The 17,477-nt window shown below is 40.8% G+C and overlaps 1 protein-coding gene across 1 annotated transcript in view; it reads right to left on the reverse strand.

Moving 5' to 3' along the window:
- Window positions 1-5,479: 5,479 nt before the first annotated feature.
- Window positions 5,480-17,477, reverse strand: part of CALCRL (calcitonin receptor like receptor) — a 303,255-nt gene continuing 291,257 nt past the window's right edge. The window contains exon 13 of the mRNA XM_075179990.1: window positions 5,480-5,868. Coding sequence (XP_075036091.1) covers window positions 5,647-5,868 — 222 coding nt within the window. The 3' untranslated portion in view covers window positions 5,480-5,646. The remainder of the gene's footprint in view (window positions 5,869-17,477) is intronic.

A 17,477-nucleotide genomic window follows, 5' to 3' on the forward strand; every position in this document is an offset into this window, starting at 1 on the left:
TCACAGGGAGTCCATTGCTATTTTGGATGACTGTTCTGATAAACAAACATGCTGTTTTGTCCCTGGTAAATGCTGGAAGCGAGCTGACATTGGTCTCCAGTTCTGTAGTTCCAAAAGAAGGGACAACAAGAATACTGAAGGTGAAAGTGCTATGCATCCATAGAACCACTGAGGAATATGAGCAGACTTGCTTACCGCTTACTCTAAAAGGCCAAACAGTTAAGGTAGTGGCTGCCATATCCCCAAAACTACCATTGCCCCTTATCCTAGAGGCAAGACTTTCCTCTGTTCCAGGAGGTTCTTGTTGACCAGATCCGTCTGGACACGTCGACAACTTAAACACCAGCCAAAAGTCCAACCTTAAAGAATCCTGTCCAATTCTCACTGGACCCGGGTAAAGAGAGAGCAGAACTGTCATTTATGGATTCTGAATACAGGTTCACGACTGATACTTGTCACAACTTACCTGTTCCACAATCCTGTGTTGCTGATTTCCACTCCCTCTGTGTAGTCTTTCTGCAGAGTATATAAACCTCACTCTGAGATTATAGCAGTGTGAGAGCAACAAGTGTCTCAGCTTGTCTGACTTCTGGTCCTTGTTCGGTTTCTGTGCTCTCTCTCCCCGAGTTGCTATCCTGTTCATTGACCATTTGTGTACCAGACTCTGGCTCCATCCTGACACTCCATCTGCCTCCTGATTCTGCTACTGCATTGCCCTCCTGTGTACCAGACTCTGGCTCCATTCTGACTATCCATCTGCCTCCTCACTCTGTACCTCATTGTCTGCTTGTGTACCAGACCCCGACTTGTTTTGACACTCCACCTGCCACCAGAACCTATTATTAACCAATCGTGTACCTATTCAGATTCCGTTTCTCCGATTGCTGCCAAGTGCTTCTTTCCTCTCCTACTGTGTTCAGTATCATGTGTTACACCTAGTGGCAGGTCAGGGGACCGTGACCTGCGGGTTCACGGCAGCTAAGTCCATCCCGCCTTGCAGCGGTTCTTGGTGAAAACCTGGGAATCCGTTAGACTCCGCATCCTTGGTCGGCCAGCGCCACTATAGGTTAACACAAGGAATCCTACCTCTGAAATGGTTACACTACTCTTCCCAAGTCTCACCCAAGGAGACAAAAGGAGCAGTTGATGCAATCATTTGCCAGTGACCCTGTCGAGGAAACTTTGGTGCCACCAGAGAAAGCCGAGGACTGGTCCCCAATTGCAAGGCTCATTTTGTTACAAGACTTTGCTAAGGATCAGCTTAAAGATACTACTCTAGAAAATGCATTTAAAACGGTTGATAAAGTTAATGGTGTAGTGAAAGCTGCTAGGCAGGCAAAAGTTGTACCTTATCTTTTTGTTAAAGGGGATTTACTGTTAATCAACTATTAATGCTGCAGGTACACCTTTTAATTATTAAAACCACACACATATACACACATGTCTTTGTGGAGGTCATTTAGGAGAAGATAAGACTCATGATAGGTTTTACTGGCTGAAAATAAGTATGGCAGTAAATAGATATGCCTCTCCTGCCCAGCATGTCTCAAAAACCTGATTATAGGGCCCCATTGATTCGTATTCAGAACATTCAAGTCCCCTTTGAACACACAGTAATGGACCTGGTGGGTACGTTGGAAAAATCAACTATCATGCACCAGTATGTCTTAGTGATTCTGGGTTATGCTATGTGCTATCCGGAAGCCATTCCATTGCATAATATCAAGTCAAGTACTACAGTAGAGGAGCTACTACTTCTTTATAAGAGGTTGGGGATGCCGAAAGAAATCCTAACTGACCAATGCACTCCATTCATGTGAAAATTAATGAAAAAATTAAGTAAATTTTTTCATGTAAAAGCCCTATTCACCTCTCTCTATCACCCAGAAACGGATGGGCTGGTGGAGCTCTTTAACAGTATTTTAAAGCAGATGAGTAGAAGGAGCGGTGGCACAAGACAGAAAAACTGGGATACTCTCCTCCCTTTTCTAATGTTCGCAGTACGAGAAGTACCACAAGCCTCAACAGGGTTTAGTCTATTTGAGCTCCTGTATGGAACAACAAAAACCAAAGGAGCCATATGTAGTTCAGTTTGTTGCACAATTGTATAGGAAGCTGAGACAAATAGGTCCTCTGGTGAGACAATTAGAGGATGCACAGGAACGTCATAAAAGGCATTATGACACATGTGTAGTAGTGTGTACTTTCAACCCGAGCAGTAATATTTTAATTCTTATTCCCACACAGGAAAGTAAAATTTTTGTACACTGGCAGGGACCTTATGAGGCCATAGAGGCAGTTGGCCTGGTGAATTATAGAGTCTGCCAGTTGGGTAGAAGACAGGAAGAAGACATTTATCATGTCAATCTACTAAAACCTTGGAATGAGGAAAATTCTGTGTCTTTTATGCTAGCCATTATAACAGAACACTGAGATTCCCCATTCAGTCTTCCTTGTCAATGCTAAGGCAACAGGTGGTAGAAATGATGGCTCAAAACAGGGGTGTTTTTCTCCTGTTCCTGGGTGTACCACTCTTATAGAACATGATATAATCACACCCACTTGGGTAGTAGTAAAGCAACATCCCTACCGTATACCCGAGGCTAGATGAGAAGTGAGAAGTTGAAAACATGGTTCAACTAGGTTGTGAAAGAATCCACCAGCGAATGGAATAGTCCAATAGTATTAGTCCTGAAACCCAATGAGACAATATGCTTTTGCAATGATTTTAAACATTTAAATAAGGTCTCCCAGTTTGACACTTATCCTATGCCATGAATAGATGAACTGGTGGAGAACTTAGCCAGGAGTGAATATCTGACTACTTTAAACCTCAGAAAAGGATATTGGCAAATACACCTAACATTATCTGCCAAGCCTAAATCTGCATTCTCTATGCCTGATGGCTTATTTCAATATAAGGTGTTACCTGACACTTCATCTATACATGGAATTTGGAGTCACATCTCCCCAAAGTAGAGGCTGCATTGGAATCTTTGAAGGCACATGGCCTTACTGCAGAGGAATAACTCATCCTGTATCTCAGTCGCAAGCAAAAGTATGCAACTGTTGCCATCAAATGGGCTGTGAAAACCCTTCGGTATTAGCTCTTGGGTGTACCCTTGTGACGGATCATGCACTATTAGGCATTGACCTCTTTGTTCGCATTCTGAGTGACCTGATGATTTTTGGAGCTGAAACCTTTTAACTTCACCGTGGACTATAGAAAGGGAGCTTTGCACAAAAATGCGGATGCTCTCTCCCAAAAATATGCGCTCTCCGCTGTATCTGCTCCACCTAGTTTGGCGGCGCTAAGAGGAGTGGTATGTGGCAAAAAGGACAGTTTGCCACAGTTTGTTAAGGGAGAAACTGAAACTTTCCATAGAAGTCTGCAGGCTCATGCTGCAGACAGGGTTTATTCTTCAACACGTATCTGCACACAGAACACAGGTTCACAGATGGGGCACATGAGTGTGAATGATTTTGGGTTTAGTTAGTGCTGGGGAGGAAGCATAATAACTGGTCTTGTGTTGTGGATGGGGCGACAGATGCTGAATTAGTTTGCCAATCATTAGTGAGGCGACTGAGTGTTTAGCTACAAGCAGAGTTGCGGGAGATTGTAAATATATTTCTTTGTATGATTGCTGGAACCACACCTCTTGCTGATTGTACCATACTGACATTCCAAAATAAACTGCAGCAAAGTGGTTCAGCAAACCTGTCTAAGCACCATATGTTTGCCATGCTTATCACAAATATATATGGTAACGAATTGCATAAAGTTCAGACCAAGAATAATCCTGGAAACCGGCACTCTTTATGGTCTTCATTACAAATGATCCAATATTATGGCAATAGTTTCCAAAAATAACATCTAGAAGGCAGCAACAAAAAAAATTGGATATACTCCTCTTAATGATTGATCAGTAACGATTTGCCCATAGTAGTGTATGTACAACAAGTGCCCAACAGCCGTTTCGGTGCACCTTTCTCATGGGCTGCTTTGAGTGTGTGTCTGGTTATGACTCACTACCAGATGATTTGGCCTTTTATCTAGATCTTCTAGTACCTGCTGTCAACCTATAAATGTATTGAGCAGCTTCCAATTCTGTATTGTTGTTTGCAAGGCATGTATGGGATCAGTTGTCAAACAGGAAAAAACAATACTTCCTAGGTGCTAAATCTAACTTAACTCATATTCATAAAGATTAGAAATCACCAAAGATAGCTCCTATAGTAAGAAGTGCCATCTCCCTCAAATAGAAATATTATATATACACAAATATAAGGAGCGCCAATCTAGTGTGTTTCCAAATCACCTTAATGATCTCATGCATTATTCTGCCATATTTATTGTACTTATTTTTATTATATTGGTTAAATTAACTGACAGGGAGTGCTGGTCCTTCTTTTGCCATTTTGGAGGTTGGTACCTCTGGGTAAGTTAGCTCTCAATTTAAAAACATATGAATGTGTAATATAAGGACTCTTTTTTAGAGTTAGGTCAACTATATTAACAAGAGCTCCTTGACATGATGGATCGCTTATTATGTATTTGCAAATAAGGGTAACTGAGACTCCTACATTTTATGTACAAATAGAATAGTAGCTCTTTTACTGGTTCATAGCAGTGTGCTTGCTTTTTTTTCCCCTGTGTATGCTTGTTTTCTAGATAATCCCCTCTCCCTTTCTAACATCAACTTTGAATTTATAAATTGATTGAGCAAATTCCACTTTTGTACTTTTACCTACACCACCATAATAATTTAAATATGGGCATGTATAATTTTTCTCTATTAATCCACTTAGTAAATGCTGGAATGACCTCAATGCCTATCCTCTGGAATCAAAACACCTCCTGTGCAGTTAAGCAATATTATACAGATAGAAGCTTTCACTCTCCCTTCTAAAGGATGTTAAGCACTACACACACAATACCTAATTGGTCTATATCATTGTTCCACAAATGCAGTCACCTCATTAGCCCTCTTCCATTTTTAAAACATGTACCTCCTTCTCTTATATGTTGCTCTTTTTATTCTTCGTATTTGAACCTCCATTTTACTTGTTACTGGAGCTTTCTATCCCCTTTCAGTTTTCCTCCTCTCTCCTACCCACCTATCTAGAACTTCAACCTTTACAAGGATCGCCATCTTACCTTTGAAACTCCTCCAAGCCATGTGATAAAGGTTTATACCATGCTATGATGTATAAATAAGCTACTCAATGTATTCATGTATCTGGCTTTTATTTATTATACAAAAGGAAAAAAAAACACAATAGCACACAAAACATGCCAATAGAATTTAAAAATGTGTTACTTATTGTAATATAAAGAGCTTTTAGTTGAAAGTCTTATATGCTTAAAATACATAACTGTGATGAACATGTCACTGGAATTAAAAGTAGAATTCATGGCTTATAGAATAGCTTATCATGACAACAAATATTTTACTTGTAAAGAAATACAGTATCAACATAAACTTTGATAATTTATTAATCACAAACCTGTTGTATAAACTTAATACAAGTGCAAATAATACTTGACAAAAAATTATATATGCTCTTAATATGTGTGTAGTAGATACTGCAATGGCATGTTAGACAGCAGTAATATAAACAAATACTAGAGCAGAAAAACACATTTCACATATATGGTTTTTCTGTTTTAAAAACAACGCTTTCCACGTCATGGTGGTTTTTTCCATTTGAATGCTCACTGTTATAGTCATGGGTAAACATAGTACCCTGGCCCTCACTGATTGAAGATATAGTGTATGAAGCTGATCGAAGGCCTTCAGAATGAGCAAAACTATTCCCAAACTGAATTTTGTACTGATTCCAGTGTCTTTTTAGAACAGCTTGCACCTAAAAAACAAGCAAACACATTACTGTTATTAATAAGGCAAACTTATTGCAACTTCAAATGTTCTGCACATTTAAATTACCACTTAACATTATTGGAATTCAATTAAAACAGCCAAATAGATTTACCTTTCCATCATGTTCTATGACTATGTATTTTAGTAAATCATCATCATCATCATCATCATCACCATTTATTTATAAAGCACCACTAATTCCGCAGCGCTGTACAGAGAACTCATTCACATCAGTCCCTGCCCCATTGGAGCTTACAGTCTAAATTTCCTAACACACACACACTCAGACAGACAGAGACAGAGACACTAGGGTCAATTTTGATAGCAGCCAATTAACCTACTAGTATGTTTTTGAGTGTGGGAGGAAACCGGAGCACCCGGAGGAAACCCACGCAAACACAGGGAGAACATACAAACTCCTCACAGATAAGGCCATGGTCGGGAATTGAACTCATGACCCCAGCGCTGTGAGGCAGAAGTGCTAACCACTTTGCCACCGTGCTGCCCATAAATCATTCACTTCTCCCTGCTCACTATTGTTCCATTAATTCAATAAACTAGCCCACTAGCTACAGCTAGTGGGTAAGGCAGCAAGCCTTCCGTGTTTTGAGAATTAAAAAGAAATGTTCACTTCCCTGCTGAACATTGAGGGCCAAATTCATGTCTGAATGCAACTTGTACACAAGTTGTTTTTTTAAAAAGAACATTTATCTCAAGATACATTTAAATTTGAATCTAGGTGGAAGTATACTCTACCTAAACAGTACTTGCCATACATAGAAACACAGAACAGGCTGGAGTATACGCACATGCGTAAGTACAATAAAAGGTCACATTAGAACACATACATATTTGTTTGATCATAAAATAATAACTTAACATGTAATCATTTTCAAATATAATAATGTTTTCATTGTTTTTACATGAATTATATAAAGATCATGCGTTTTAATTGTATATGTTAGTTGCATAATTTGTTTTGTGATAGCTAGTAGCACGCATATGTGTAATTTTTAAACCAAAGCCTGTAGTGAGTGAAAAGATACGTGTGAAAACAAGTGTACTTAAATAAACACAGGACTTGATTTGTTCATCTGCGTCAGATCGTCCTTACTGTAGATAGCCTACACTAGTCTGCCACTTCCCACCCCCAATCCGCCTCTCAAGTCATAGATAGTTGTAAGTGTCATTTGCGTTTGGATGTGAATTGCATGGACCTGTGTTCATTGGTTTAATGTCCGTTTATGGGCATGTGCAGAGCTATTTCAAGCAAGATAAGCTACACAAACGGACGGACATCAAACATGAATCAGGCTCCAGTGTGCACGCTTGCGATCATGTGCAAGCAGCCCATTGCTTTTTCTTGAGTGGCAATATTGAGTGTAACAAGAATGGGTGTGCCCAGCTCATGTCAATAAAGAGTATAACTGTGATGTTATTGCATTAGATATGCTTAATGTTTGTAGACACTCCCTTATATGTTTAAGCTTGAATCTTTAGTGATGGTCCCTAAGACCATGGGGAATGCTGGGAAGTGGGTGTGGCCAGTGTGCAATGTACCCAGAGTCTGCAAATGGCTGAATAAAGAGCTCAGCAGTGCCCACCCATGCTTCAGTGTCCTGATGAACTGATTTACAAGTATATTAACAAAACATGGTGTCAGAAGAAGTTTTAACTGGACTGCTAGAGCTCAGAGTGTGAAAGGATCCTGCAGAAGTCTGTAAAGCTGTGACACGCAGTGTCTGAATATCTGTCTTGTGCTCTGGTCACATCAAACAGTGAGTAACTATGGATAGGCTGTCTCCTCCAGCAGGCATGCTCATGTCTGGCAACTTGTCTGAAAACTGGAAAAGATTTAAACAAAGGTTTAATATATATCTTGCTGCATGTGGAGCTGATGCAATGGAGGATAAAACAAAGTCATCCATCTTCCTCCATGTGATAGGAGAGGATGTGCTGGACATTTATAACAGTTTTCAGTTTGCTGAAGGGCAGAATATGGTGCTATCTTCTATAATGCAAAAGTTTGAAGATTACTTTGTGCCAAGGAAAAATGTGACATATGAAAGATATAAGTTTTTCACCTGTGATCAGAAGTCTGGAGAAGGATTTGATCAGTATGTTACAGAACTGCAATCACTCAGCAAAACCTGTGAGTTTGGTGATTTAAAGGACTCACTGAGATCGTATTGTCTGTGGAATACCTGATAATGGACTCAGAGAAAGATTGCTGAGAGAGCAAGACCTAGAACTTGACAAGGCAATGACTATGTGCAGATCTACAGAAATGACCAGACTGCAAGCCAAACAGTTACACAAGGAATCTGATACTACTGTAAATGTGGTGAAGAAAACAGAGCCAAGCAAACCACCATTCTCTAAAATGAAGCAGTCTAAAATGCAATCTAATAGGAAAGTCTGCAGTAGATGTGGAAATACTCACAATCCTAAAATGTGCCCTGCTTATGGTAAAACCTGCATGAAATGTGGTGGACTTAATCACTTTGCCAAATGCTGTAGAACCAATAGTGAAACAAACAAAGTGCATGCCGTTGAACAAGCTACGTCTGAAGATTTTTTTGTGAATTGTATTGAACTTTGCAGTACAGACAAGAAAGAATGGATTGTTCCTTTAACAGTGAACGAGATTGTCATTCCCTTTAAGCTTGATACTGGTGCGCAGGTGAATTTGATATCGTTTCAAGACTATAAGACTTTTAGAGTAAAACCTAAAATTCATCCAGCCAATGTGAAAGTTACAGGCTACACTGGGGAGGAAATTCCTGTGAAAGGTACATGCCTAGTGACCCTGAGCTACAAAGGACAAAAGTTCAAAACATCGCTACTGATTGTGGATAAAGATGTACAACCGATTCTAGGATTAAGTTCATGTGAGAAGCTTAACTTGATAAAGAAAGTTTTCATGGTGACATCACAAGTAGAAGATGAATGCAAATCAGTGTTTACAGAATACAGAGACATGTTTGAAGGTTTAGGTTGTCTGCCTGGCGAGCATAAGATAAATCTAGACACGCAAGTTCCTCCAGTGATACACCCCTGTAGAAAAGTGCCATTTGCGCTGAGAGAAAAACTAAAACAGGAGTTAAACCGCATGGAAGCTTTGGGTGTGATACAGAAAGTTGATGAGCCTACTGAATGGGTGAGCTCCTTAGTAATTGTTGAAAAGAAAAATGGACAACTCAGAATATGTCTGGATCCAAGAGATTTAAATAAGGCTATTAAAAGAGAACATTTCAAACTACCAACCAGAGATGAAATCATGTCACAGTTTGCGGGAGCAAAATGGTTCAGTAAATTGGATGCATCTTCAGGATTCTGGCAAATGAAGCTAGATGAAGCCAGCTCAATGCTGTGTACATTTAATACCCCAGAAGGTCGATACAGATTCCTTCGACTACCATATGGGATATTGTCTGCTCCAGAAGTATATCACAAAAGGATACACATGATTTTTGAACACATTCCAGGTGTTTAAACAATGATGGATGACATTATTGTCTGGGGATCTACAAAAGAAGAACATGATTCTAGACTGAGACAAGTAATGGAACTTATCAAGAAGGTGAATCTAAAGCTGAACAAGGACAAATGTGAATTTGGTGTGAAAACACTTACCTTTATGGGTGACGTGGTCTCGGAGGAAGGTGTGAAGCCTGACCCGAGGAAAATATCAGCCATAATAAACATGGAACGTCCTAACAACAAAGACGACGTGAGAAGATTCCTAGGAATGATTACTTACTTAGGAAAGTTTATTTCTCAACTCTCCGAACAAACAGCACCTCTAAGATGGTTGTTGGACAAAAATAATGAGTGGATGTGGTCACATGAACAAGAAGAAAGTTGGCAAAACTTGAAATGGACCATCACAGAGCAACCGGTACTAAGATTCTTTGATCCTACAAAAAGTATAAGAATTTCAGCAGATGCCTCGCAATTTGGCCTAGGCTCAGTGTTGTTACAAGAACATGAGGATACATGGCAACCGGTAATCTATGCATCAAGAGCATTGACAAGTGCTGAAACAAGATATGCTCAGATAGAAAAAGAACTTCTAGCAATCACATATGCATGTGAGCGATTTCATCAATTTGTGTATGGTCAAGCGTTTACAGTGGAAACTGACCACAAGCCATTGGTAGCTATCATGGCTAAATCGTTACATGACTGTCCCATGAGAATTCAAAGAATGCTTATAAGACTACAGAAATATGATGTCCAATTGCTGTACTGTCCTGGTAAATACATGTACATTGCTGACACACTTTCCCGTGCTGTGAACAAAAGTGAAGGTTCTGAAAGTCTGATGGATAAAGAGATAGACGCATATGTTAATTTGATTGTAGCTTCTCTACCTGTGTCTCTTGCAAGACAAGAACAGATAAGAAAAGAAACAGAGACAGACATCACAATGAAAGTGTTACAAGACATCATTCTGAAAGGATGGCCAGCAGAAAAAAATGCGTGCCCACTGTCTATTCATGATTATTGGATGTACCGCACTGACCTTACGGTTGTCAATGGTATTATTTACAAAGGCAATAGAATTATTATACCTGCACGACTAAGAAAAATTATGCTGTGCAAGATACATGAAGGCCACTTAGGAGAAGAGAAATGTAAACGGAGGGCGCGTGAAGTGATGTATTGGCCAAGAATGAACCAGGACATAGCACAGACAACAGCTACATGTGAACTGTGTCTTACGTACAGACCAAAGCAACAAGTCGAGCCGCTGAGTCCTCATGCAGTGCCAGAGAGACCATACCAGAAGGTAGGCGCAGATTTGTTTGATTGTATTGGAAAAACACACATTGTCGTGACTGATTATTATTCTAATTACCCTGAGGTGCAGACTCTACCTACAACTACTAGTAAAGCCGTAATCAGTTGCATGAAGTCAATCTTTGCAAGGCATGGTGTTCCTATGGAAGTGTTCACTGACAATGGACCTCAGTTTTCCAGCGCTGAATTTAGACAGTTTGCTGAAGAGTGGGAATTTGTCCATGCAACATCGAGTCCCCACTATCCACAGTCAAATGGGTTGGTGGAAAGTTCAGTAAAAACTGTAAAGAGTCTAATGAAAAAAGCACAAGACGGCAAAGAAGATTTCTACAAAAGTCTTTTAATCTACCGCAGTACACCTTTACAGAATGGACTCTCTCCTGCACAAATGCTGATGGGAAGGAGGATTAGAGCAAATCTTCCGATAAGTGACGAACTGCTTAATACGCATAACTCAGCATTGGTGAGACTGAGTAAGGTACGTCAACAGGAGAAACAGAAACTGTACCATGATAGGCGAGCAAAAAGCTTATCTGATCTAAGATCAGGTGACCAAGTCCGTCTCCGAGATCATGAGAAAGGCATTTGGATGCAGAAAGGTATTGTGCAAGCACAAGTAGCACCAAGATCTTATATTGTACGTACAGATCGTGGAACAGAAGTAAGAAGAAATCGGGTCGATTTAAGATCTCAACCCAACCATAGTGATGGCAACACGACTGAAGAATACCCTTCATCTGACATGTATGATGGACTTGATAATGGTGAACAAACCATGATATAAGAAAGGTCCAACATGGTTGACGATACACAGACTTTGTGTGAAAGACCCATAAGAGAAATACGCAGACCTGAGAGACTCATTGAAACGTGTTAGATGATGTTCTTAATGTTATATTGTTAAATTGTTATACTGAAGGATACAGGGCTTATCTTTAAAGAAAAGAAGATGTGATGTTATTGCATTAGATATGCTTAATGTTTGTAGACACTCCCTTATATGTTTAAGCTTGAATCTTTAGTGATGGTCCCTAAGACCGTGGGGAATGCTGGGAAGTGGGTGTGGCCAGTGTGCAATGTACCCAGAGTCTGCAAATGGCTGAATAAAGAGCTCAGCAGTGCCCACCCATGCTTCAGTGTCCTGATGAACTGATTTACAAGTATATTAACAAAAACAATAACCCAATGGCACCCTCTATCTCACCGAGGCCCTGTGGGCCACGGACTATATACCCTTTGCATAATTGCACTGTAGATCACTAACAATTTGGTGGATTTACAATGTGATGTTTGGGAATTGTTTATAATTTATGTTATGAGTGTTTGAACTGTATATACTGTTTCTTAAATGTGGTCAGGTGAGTTATGGGTAAAGTCCTGGTGGTTTCCAGTTTCATGACTTCTGTAAGGGGACTGCAGCACCATGCCCCCCCTCCTTTCAGCAGACCAGGAAATCTCAATCTGCAGGGAGCAGAAAAAGTGTGCAAGGGGTTAAAACTGTGAGTTCACTTTCATTAGCCTAGCCTCACCCCTCTTAAGTTTTGTTGGATCACATTGTCGCAGTCAGTCTGGAGCCAAAACAGGGTCAGAGGGTGTAGTAGGATTTTGAGGGAACAGCTCCTTTAAGGCCAATACAGAGGACACAATAGATATAGAGGCCACCCTTAGTCCACCTTGGGTACAAGGGGGAATAGAGAGTTTAAAACAGGAATTCCTGTGACCTTCTGTTCTAAACTGGGATGCTGACATTGATACTGACTTCTGCCAGAATGTAACTAAACCTTAGACCGAGCTGACTCTATCAGTAGACATGCGATTCCTATAACTCTGAGTGAGCTTGCTGGAGCAAGATGACTTAGAACAGGAGTCATAGCAAGTTGGTAGATGGTGCCAAAACAGACCAAGTGGACATGACATAGATTTTCTACAAGTCTGCAGCTCCTTGATGCTGTCGTGTAAGGGTCTTTGAAACCTTGGCATTCATAGAGTAGTTTTAATATATGTTGTTTTAAGATTCATGTACTTTTAATGCCAAATAATACAGTTGTGGTCAAAAATATTGTCACCCTTGCACTTTTTGCAACTAACTCACAATTTCCTCTAAACATAACATGAAATTAACAGCAGTGTTTGTCCTCCACAATTCTTTCTGTTAATAAACAGAGTCTTTGTTTTATTTGGAATTTAATCCTTTCAAATCATAAAATTAAAAGAAATGGCATTAACAAAACTGTTGATACCCTAGACTTAATATTTGGTAGCACAGCCTTTGGTCAAAATAACTACAACCACGTATCCTATATCCATGGCTGACCTGCCTGCAACTCTCTACTGACAGTTTGGTCTACTTTACTCCTGCAAAATGCTCCAGTTCTCCCAGATTTGAAGGGTGCCTTCTCCCAACTGCTGTTTTCAGAATTCTCCACAGATGAAATTTAGATCTGTACTCATTGCTGGCCACTTCAGAATAGTCCAGCATCTTGTTTTGAACCATTACTGGGTGCTTATTCAAGTGAATTTGGGGTCCTACTGGAAAGTCAGACCTTCGACAGAGAACCGGCTTTCTGACACTGGGATCAACACTGTGCTCCAAAATGGCCTGGTAATGTCCAGATTTCATGATACTATAAACATGGTTAAGATACATAGTGCCAGATGCAGCAAAGCAACCACAAAACATTACTGAACCCTTATAATGGGCTGGCATCAAGACACCAACCAAAGTGTTGTGTTGGGGTCAAACAAGAGCTTTAGTATGAAGATCCACAGCAACACAAGTGAACTGCAAATCACAGCTATGTACAAAGTTCAGGGTATATTAGTTAAAAAAAATCTGTATAGCCATTTGACAAACCAACTAAATCCAGGCACAACCTATGGTAAAACATTTCCTTCCTCTATCGGTTGTTACTCCTATGACTTGTTAATCCTATGACTCCTTACTCCTGGCATTCTAAATTCACTAGTTTCCTTCAGAAGTGCACTCATGTTGCAGAGCGCCTCTGGAGGAAATCTCGCTCCTTAACCGACTTTCTTCACTTCAAATTTATCCTCTTCTCCTACAACTCTGCTCTCTCCCTCGCCAAACAATCCTTCTTCAAGTCACTCATCTCTTCTCAGTCCTCTAATCCCCACCACCTCTTTGCTAAGTTCAATTCTTTCCTCTACCCCCCCCCCTCCTATCTCTTCCAAAATTGAGGCTATCAGACTTGATATCTCCCCCTTTGTTTACTCTCCTGCTACCCCTGTTGCTCACCCTTCCTCTAACAACCAACTCTGGTGCTCCTTTTGCCCTACCTCGGGTGATGAAATCCACTCCCTCATTCTTTCCTCTCCTCCCTCTACCTGCCACCTGGATCCCTCCCACCTCCTCCGCACCCTCTCCCCTACTTCTTGCTCACCTCTTCAATCTGTCACTCTCCACTGGCATTGTCCCCTCTTCCTTCAAACATGCCCTTATCCCTCCCATTCTCAAAAAACCCAATCTTGACCCCACCTCACTTGCTAACTATCGCCCCATCTCACTTCTCCCCTTTGCCTCTAGGCAAGTCTGCAACTGCCTCACTAGACACCTCTCGGACAACTCCTTCCTTGACCCTCTCCAATCTGGCTTCCGCCTCCTCCACTCCACTGAAACTGCCCTGGCCAATGTTACTAATGACCTCATCTCAGCTAAATCTAAGGGACAATTCTCCCTGTTCATCCTCCTGGACCTTTCAGCGGCCTTCGACACTGTCGACCACCCCCTCTTGCTGCAAACCCTTCAATCTCTTGGCCTTTAAGGCTCTGTCCATGCCTAGTTCACCTCTTATCTCGCCAACCGCTACTTCTCCGTATCCATTTCTGGTTCATCCCCCCCCTCTGCCCTCCCTGTAGGAATTCCTCAGGGTTTGGTTCTTGGACCTCATCATCATCATCATCACCATTTATTTATATAGCGCCACTAATTCCGCAGCGCTGTACAGAGAACTCGCCCACATCAGTCCCTGCCCCATTGGGGCTTACAGTCTAAATTCCCTAATGCGCACAGACACACACACACACACACACACACACACAGACAGACAGACAGACTTACAGAGACAAATATACACAGACTAGGGTCATTTTTTTTAGCAGCCAATTAACCTACCAGTATGTTTTTGGAGTGTGGGAGGAAACCGGATCACCCGGAGGAAACCCATGCAAACATGGGGTGAACATACAAATTCCTCACAGATAAGGCCATGACCCCAGTGCTGTGAGGCAGAAGTGCTAACCACTATGCCACCGTGCTGACCTCTACTCTTTTCACTCTACACTACCTCTTTGGGTGCTCTCATCACATCTTTTGGTCTCCAATATCACCTCTACGCTGAGTACATTCAGCTTTACATCTCTTCTCCTGCTCCTCTCTCGTGTATGTGACTGCCTTTCTGCCATCTCCTCAAAGATATCTTCACGTTTTCTAAAAATTAACATTGCTTAAACTGAGCTCATTGTCTTCCCTCCTTCTAAATCTTCTTCCCATCTTGATCTCTCTATCACTGTTAACAATAACACCATCTCATCTGTTCCCCTTCTCCGCTGCCTGGGCATCACCCTTAACTCCTCCCTCTCAATTACCCCCCACATTCAATCTCTCGCCCAATCCTATCGCCTTCAACTCCAAAATATCGCCCTTCCTTTCTCAGGATGCCACTAAAACCATTATCCATGCACTCATCATTTCCCATCTTGACTTCTGTAACCTTCTCCTCACCGGTTTCCCCCTCTCCCACCTTGCTCCCTCAGGTCTATACTTAATGCTGCTGCGAAACTCATCTTCCTCTCTGCCTTGCCCTTCACTGGCTTCCTTTCACCTACAGAATCCTCTTCAAATTCCTCACCCTTACATACAAAGCCCTCTCTCACTCCACTGCTCCTTACATCTCCAACCTCCTTTCTACCCACTCCCTATCTGTTCCCTGCGATCGGCCAATGACCATCGTCTCTCCTCACCTCTGATCATCTCATCCCACTCCAGAGTCCAAGATTTCTCCCGGGCTGACCCCCTCCACTGGAACGCCCTCCCTCGCTCCATCCGACTCTTCCCAAATTTGGGCACCTTTATACAGTCATTCAAAACTCACTTCTTCCTCAAAGCATATCAGACATCCACCTAACCTGCTCTCCATGCCTATTCTCCTCTTTTTCCTCTATTCCCCGGTCCCACCTCTCGCTTCTCTTGCGATTGCTCCCCTCTAACTTCCTATTGTGCCTACTGTCTGTTTGCCCTCCCTTTAGGATGTAAGCTCTCATGAGCAGGGCCCTCTTCCCTCCCGTCTCTAGCTATTCTTCTGCTCCATCTGCAATATATATGCTATATTTGAAGCTTTGAATTCCTGGTACTTTTCGTTTATTGTTCTGTATGTTTTACCCTGTATGGTCCACTGTCTGTAACCTGTACGGCTCTGCGGAAACCTTGTGGCGCCCTACAAATAAAGATTAATAATAATAATAATAATCACTCTTGAAGAAGATCAAGAATACCCCAAGGTATTCTCCCATAAAGGAGCTCAAACAGCGACAAGCAGATCAAGGCCTGAGGCACTTCGCGTAGAGCAAACAAGTAGGGGAAAAGTTGTCCCATCGCTTCTCAGTTTCTATAAATCATTGATTGACTTTAACCCTTTATTTTGCAAGCATTAAAACTGTCAAAGACATTTTTAGGTACTTGTATTAACCAACTATGACTTCCTAAACTGTGTTACATGTTTTCAAAAAATGTATTTTCATTACTTGTGGAAAATACAGCATGATACTTGTAAGTAACAATAGCAGTGTTTTATATGGAAAGCCCTAGAACAATTCTTGTTGGGCATAAAACAGAGAACTAAATTGCCTTTTTGCATCTTACAGTTGTTTTAGCCTTTTGTACAATATCGGCATCAGTCTTTAGACAGAGAACCTTATTGTCTACCCATCTTACAAGAATTAGACCAGATCTTATATCCATTCAGAAGTCAGCCCCATTTCTGAAGAATCTTCCCTTCTTCATGTGGACAAATTTTGAGACTATTTTTCCCCAGTGTTACAAGTGAATCAAAACTCTGTTCTTTCAGGAAAACAACGGATTCCAAGGTACAAAAAAAAGTACTTGCACTTGGAGTGGGTTTTTGGGGGTTTCTGGTGCGTGTAAATAGAACAGGCAATATACAAAAGACTGCAGGAACAAGTGCTTATGGGGTCATTGAAACCAGTAAGTTCCATACCCATACCCGTTTTACATGACTTGAGAAGCAACGTGAGAATTTTGAATTTAGATCAATGTATTAGTCCAGAAAAAAATGAGAATTTATTGTTACTAATAAAGTTCTATTTATAATAATAATAGAATTTATTGTGAGCAACCTGATTTGCAATATTATTATATATTATCGTTTTTATAAACATTGTTTGAGGAATTGCTGGTAGAATACTGGGAAAAAGCTAGGAACTATATCTTGTGCAAATATCTCTTCTAAAAAAGTAGATCCGTGAAGTGAATGCTGATTCATTGTAAACCTCTGTGATGACATCATTTTGTAAACATACCCACCATTGTAAAAGTTTTTAAAGTAGCCTGTAGCCTATGCATGGGACTCTCTCTGCCACGAAATCATAGTTCAAATGACAAATACATTAAATCAAACATGACATACCTGTTACACATTCTGATGTTTTCAGATACAACTAAGATATTCATAACAATTTGGTATTGGAGATCAACATCAAATATAAACATTGACTGAAAAATTGTGTTACTTAGAATTTACGAAAACACTGTAG

Source organism: Mixophyes fleayi, chromosome 7 (assembly GCF_038048845.1).
Source record: "Mixophyes fleayi isolate aMixFle1 chromosome 7, aMixFle1.hap1, whole genome shotgun sequence".
NCBI classification, from domain to species: domain Eukaryota; kingdom Metazoa; phylum Chordata; class Amphibia; order Anura; family Limnodynastidae; genus Mixophyes; species Mixophyes fleayi.